Source organism: Nylanderia fulva, unplaced genomic scaffold (assembly GCF_048542155.1).
Source record: "Nylanderia fulva isolate GAGA-0341 unplaced genomic scaffold, ASM4854215v1 Scaffold11, whole genome shotgun sequence".
In the NCBI taxonomy this organism is placed as follows: Eukaryota; Metazoa; Arthropoda; class Insecta; order Hymenoptera; family Formicidae; genus Nylanderia; species Nylanderia fulva.
In genome coordinates this window covers 4,569,955-4,576,311 of record NW_028189302.1, presented here as the reverse complement: position 1 = coordinate 4,576,311, position 6,357 = coordinate 4,569,955, and the positions used below count along the sequence as shown (strand labels likewise).

The following is a 6,357-nucleotide window of genomic DNA, read 5'->3' as shown; positions in this document are numbered from 1 at the left end:
GCGGACGTTGGAGTTGAACCGCTCCAGAGTCGAGTCGTCCCTTCGTCGGCCCAGGACCTAGATCCCGTCCTGGGAATAACGCGCGGAGATCTCGGGATCACGGACGATTTATTCTCATCGCGATCGCGATCTCGAGTGAGCGAGCGAGCGAGCGATCACGATATATATCGAGTTTTCGCTCGCGTCTTTCAAAGACGGACAGGGCGCGAAAAACTAGGGCGAAAGTACCCAATTATTACGGACTATATAGCGTCGTGTTTACATTTTCCTAAGAGAAATATCAGGGTACCCCGAAGTTGACGGAGAAACCGGGGAGTCTTAATTAGGTCCGCTGTGTGAAACGAGATAATCATCTCGCTCGACGATCGATCCTATGTCAGTGCCCTATTCTTCGCATTTCGTGACTCGATCGTGCTCTTTATATATACATATATTTTTTTGTGACTCATCGTGTCAATGTTCCGCGCGTTAATAACGGCGATCAGGCCGATTCTGATCTCGTCTCTTTTAATAATCTCGCGGATGAATTAGAGATCTGTCGTTGAGAGACGGTCTTAATTCGATTTTAATCTCAGGTGCAGTGAAGACCCGCGATTTTTATACCGAGCGCGATCGTTGATATCCTTTCGCGTGCTTAATTATTCAATATTAATTAAATTCAAAGTGCGACAAGCCCTCAAGCGGGATGCGATTATTCGTGACGACGACTCCCACGAGTCGCTACTAGGACTTTGCGAGAGTGCGTGCAAATTTTATGAGTCGCGTGTCGTCGACTCCTCGTACTTGATTTAAGCCTCCAAGAGGCAATGTGCGAAATTCGCATCGCGAATGTCGACGGTGACGAAGAGTCGTTCGTCGTTATCGCTCATGTGAAAGCAACATGCATCCTTTTGGCAGCTTTTCGGCAACAGAAACCATGGCAAATGTCGATCGGCCGCACAGCAGCGTGAACGCGAAGACGTAAGTTCCGTTTTTCTCTGTTGACGATTTTTTTTACAGCCGGCCAGCTACGGTTCTTCTTTCGCCCACAAGACTTAAAATCGTCTTTCTGACGTCCTCCGTCTAAATATACGATTCGGGCATATGTATACAATAAACTGCTTCATCATTCGTTGTTTTCGGTTCACTCTCCCGCGTTATATATTACTGTCATGTATAAAATGTCAGCGTGAAAAAATAAATCCCGCGCGCGCGGTTCTATTCTCTTCGATCAGGTGGTTCGAGTATCGAAACAATCGTATTTCGAACGTCGATAGAAATCAAATTCATTTTTTGACGAAATACGATACCTATTTTTTAAGTTTGAAAACTACCTCAGGTTCAATGTGAATTTTTTGGAAATTCTATCTCTCAGGATGAGATGAATTAAAATTGATGAATTTGAAAAGAAAGTTTCGTCGCGTACTTTTTTTTCTATATTGACTCCAGCGAGTCTTGAAACGGAGCTTTATCGGAGAAGCCGAGGGGTTCGCAAGATTTTTTTAAATTCTCAATCATTGTACCTTGTTACTCGAGTCCGGCGGCGCAAACCTACGTAATTATCGGCAGCTTTAGCGTTACGTGGGCCGACACGAGAATAATAGTCAAGGTCATGAGCGCGGACAGTGCTGAAAAACGAAATATCGATTGCGCACCGTGTCGCATCGGCCGCATTTTCCCCTGTGACGCACGTCGTCGCAACGCCGCGAGATGCATCCAGCATCCACGCAGCGGATACCGCATACGGAATGCAACTATGTAGCGCTCTACTCTCAGGATCTGCCAGAAATGTAGAACGTAGAACCAGAAAATGAGAGAGAGAGAGAAAAGAGAGAAAGAGAGAGAGAGAGAGAGAGCTATGATGAATAATTAAAACCCTTTTTCTCCATAGGGGGATTCAAATTGGACTCTTTCCATCCTTTGTCTTGTGTAATGTGAATTTTTTTCGCATTTTTTTCTTGGGGCTGGAACATTAATGTAATCATTTTCGGGTGTAATTATTTTCTCATTAGATCGTATTAGCATTGTACAGGTGTAAGGTCTGTTTGGTAATTTTATCTTTATTCTTCTTTTCGTCGCCGTCGCAATATTGCGAGATGCATCCAGCATCGGATATGCACACACGGAATGCAACTATGTAGCACTCTAGTCTTTGGATCTTCCAGAAATGTAGAACATAGAATTATACGGAGTGAGGGAGAGACAGAGGGGAGAAAGAGCTATGTGATGAATAATTAAATTTCCCGTTTCCCCCATAGGGATTACAAATTGGATTCTTCATCCTTTACCTTATTCATCCGTCCTTTATTCTAGAGGACAGTCCTTTAATTCAAGTAACTGTTTTTTAGATTTAGGCATTTCTCCAAAACTCAATTTCGTCCTTTATTATTTATTTTGCGTTTTAATGTCGTAGTAATTTAATTTAATTTAAATATCGTAATATTAACATGAGAATTTCAGAAAACAACGGAATCTATTTAAGAAACCAAGAGTTTGTTTCAACATCGAATTAGTTTCAAACTGTAAGAATACGTAGACTTCTGATATCGCAAATTGATTTGGAAATATATTGAAACAAAAATAAAATTTTCAGGTTTGTTCTTTATTTTCTTTCAGAAAAGATAATCACTGTATACTGAAAATTATTAACTTGACTAAATCGTTCAAGTAAATAATATATTTTGTTGAACTGAACATTTAAAAATATTTAAGTGAAATATAAAATATTAAATCTAAACAAAACGTGTATTCGATTTAAATACTAATATAAATGTTCAATTAACAAATTAGTAATTTAATTGAAAGGTTTAATCAAATTAACAATTTTTTTTCAGTGTACTTATCCAACGTCGATTTCATTTTTTCACATTTCCTGGAGCTGAAAACAATAATGTAATCATTTTCAGATTATTTCCTCATTAGATTGTATTAGCACTATATACAGATTTGCTCGTAGATTTTATCTCTGTTATCCCTTCCTCCTTTCCAGTCTATCGGAGACTCTCCCCCGGAGATTTCCCCGAGATCATTAGCTAGATATATGCAAAATATAGGTTTACACGTGGAAACTAGTTCACCTTCAATTGACTAACTACACTCATATATGTTCCAACTTTTTCAATAAATTTCCGCACATCAATTTTCCATCATCAAATCGCACGCGTCGACGTTACAAAAGATTAAAAACGAGATTCACGATCGAGAGATGCAAAAAGTCAACCGTGAATCGCTCGATTCAATGTGCTGCTTTTCAGCCCAGAAAACATGCTCTGTGAAAATTCTTTTCACTAATCGAACTACTATAGGTTTCCAATGAATGTTCACTCGAATGTTTTGTTCTTTCAAAAGAGACTTTTTTTACAAGTGCGCTGCTCTCGAGTGGACACGCCTCATAGATAGTTCTTCTGGTTCTTTATCGCGGAGCAAACACAAGCCGAAAAATTTTAATAAATTCGAAAAGTGAGATTTTAATGAACGACGAGCACAAATAATAATTGTTATGTCTTTATAAATATTTTATCCGTTAAAACACTCGTTATTTTATAATTAATAAATAAAAGATCTGTCTTGTGATCTTGTTTGTCGTGAAAAAAAAAATATTTTTTTTTGCTAATTATTAGTTTGATCTAGAGTTAGAGATATAATGCTGCAAATTAGAATATAAATGTGATTTTCGATCGTTCTTCGTTTTCGATCAGATCATCAGATAATAAGGATTGCGCGTGTTCCCTAGAAGTGTGAACTGCGAAGCAGGTGTTTGTTGAATTACAATCTCGGATTACATAAGCAGATAATAATCATTGTATTCTCGGGGAACATATCGCCATTAATTTCCTGTGTATCTTTTTTTCTCTCTCCTCGATCTAATTAAAATCGCGAATTGCGCAATCAGCCGACCCGTTTTACACACCCCTCGAATTTGCATTTGTTTGCATTTCCGGTTTCAACCTCCGATTACCGATCACCGTCAATTGGACGAAACCGTTCGACGAAGTGACATCCAAGGCCTTACATCCGTGTGCTTATTTATTTATAGTTGTATACTAACGGCTCGCTCGCTCAGCAAGTTCTCGTTCAAGGCTACGCGGGTGACTGCTAGGATTTTTATCTACCGTTTTTTTCTTAAGTCTCGTAATTGGCCCGAGAATCGTCAATTCACAATTATGCAAGACGTATCGCTATACGTCTTGCATAATTGTGAATTGACGATTCTAGCAAGCGATCTTGTAATAATTTCCTTACTCAATACGATCTTTCATACGGACAAATTCGAGTGCGCTTGTTAAAATGTATCGAGAGTTTCTCGCACGTACTATTTATTTTTTTTCGAGGCTCTAGATTTAAATTAGTCTGCAGAAGACAAGATATATATTTAAAATTGATCAAGCTTGCATGTATTTTAATTGCGAAATTTTTAAGCGTTGAATTTCATTTGACATAATTCGCCTGATACATACGAGATACTTTAGTAAAATTGAATTCGAGTGCGCTTGTCAAAATATATCGAGAATTCTTCACACTATTTATTTATATTTTTTTCGAGGATCTAGATTTAAATTAGTTTACAGAAGATATATATTTAAAATTGACCAAGCTTGCAAGTATTTTAATTACGAAATTTTCAAGCATTGAATTTAATTTGACATAATTCACCTGATAGATATGAGATACTTTAGTAAAACTGAATTCAAGTGCACTTGCCAAAATATATCGAGAGTTCTTCACACTATTTATTTATATTTTTTCGAGGCTCTAGATTTAAATTACTCTACAGAAGACAAGATATGTATTTAAAATTGATCAAGCTTAAGTATTTCAATTCCAACATTTTTTCACCTGATAGATATGAGATACTTTAGTAAAACTGAATTTATATGTAAAAACAATGTCATAGGTGACCGACTCGCGGATGAGAAGACGGATCATGACGGCGATTAGTCGATCGTAAGTGATGATCGTGAGATCGAGCGAGCGGCCTGAGGAGGTACCACACGAATAATCGCGAAGCGACAACGGGGCGGGGTGGACACGATGGGATCCCTGCCGAATCTTCATGAGCTGTCCAAGGAGAAGCTGGAGAGCCCGGTGTACAAACCGGCGCCGATCGGCGGTCTTGGTCCGGTGCGATTGCCGGCGCAGCCTCCGCCGTTGGCGCACACGCATAAGCGCGCGAGAAGCAGCGGACATCATCATTCTACTCTCTGCGACAACGATGCTATGCTGGAGGTACCCGCGCAATTCATCGGCAGACTCGATTTCAATTTTATACCTTTATTGGATATGTAGATCGATATATATGGGTCTTTCCACGTCAACTCGGTCACCCTCTTGCCCAAAATTGTATTGAAATAAGTCCAACTTGGGATGAGATATCAAAAAGTTTAAAACTTCTAGTTTTCGATTTTCTAAAATTTCTCAGAATTTTGACAAGTTAGAGTTACTTGGAGGGTGGCCAATTTGACGTAAAATGACTTATATAGAGTGTTTCTTAAACATATGTCAAAAATTCAAAAGTCATTTTATAAAAATTTATACCTCTGATGGTTTTTCAAAATCGCTTCTAAGGAATCACCCCTTGAATTTTTGACATATGTTTAAGAAACACCCTGTATACATCGGAAAGATTAAATAAAAAAAAACTCTGAACGTGAGCGCATACTGAAATCCTATAAGTCTAGATCCGCATATAGATTCAGCTGAAGAATCGAAAAAAAACGCGTGACTATGCATAGCTAATGATTATCCGCGCTATTATAAATTGCTACCGTATCGCGGCGCGTTTTTACGGAGTCACGTTCCCAGGAGATGCTCTCTAATCGTCTCTCCCATTAATATTGCAGCACATGGCAGCATATTCGCCGATCTCCTGCCGGTCCACACGCACATCGGCATTGTCGTGGCGACGTCGAGACTCGATGAACTCTTCGGCGGGTGCGTCATCGGTGCGCCGGCTGATCGCGGCGGTCCGGGCGGCCCCAGCTGGACCCCGGCCACCACGTAAGGCCGTGTTACGACACATCGCGGCTCTACTGCTCGGCCACGCGAGCTGCTCGGCCGCCACGCTGCCCATCTTCCCGTTGCAGGCTGGTTTAGGCGCGTTCGAGCCGCATCTGGGTCCGGTGCTCCTGGCGCAGCTCTACATGATGGCAACCGCCACCAGCTGTTTCGCGCCCATCGTCGTGCAGCGACTCGGCACGAATCTCGCCATCACCGCGAGCCACGTGGTCACCGCAATCTTCGTCGGCGTGCACTTGTACCCCAAATGGTACACGATGGTCCCTTCTTAATTATCCCGGTCGCAATTGCAGATTATCTATTTCATTGATTTTCTTCGAATGCTTTCATTTCGTCCAATTGTAATCGCGAACTTATTTATTT

General features: G+C 40.4%; 1 protein-coding gene across 1 annotated transcript in view; it reads left to right on the top strand.

Annotated features, from left to right (window-relative positions):
- The window catches only part of LOC114936835 (UNC93-like protein), an 11,673-nt gene continuing 5,316 nt past the window's right edge, over positions 1 to 6,357 (top strand). Inside the window, exons 1-3 of the mRNA XM_029310157.2 lie at positions 1 to 960; positions 4,874 to 5,205; positions 5,820 to 6,244. Coding sequence (XP_029165990.1) covers positions 5,011 to 5,205; positions 5,820 to 6,244 — 620 coding nt within the window. The 5' untranslated portion in view covers positions 1 to 960; positions 4,874 to 5,010. The remainder of the gene's footprint in view (positions 961 to 4,873; positions 5,206 to 5,819; positions 6,245 to 6,357) is intronic.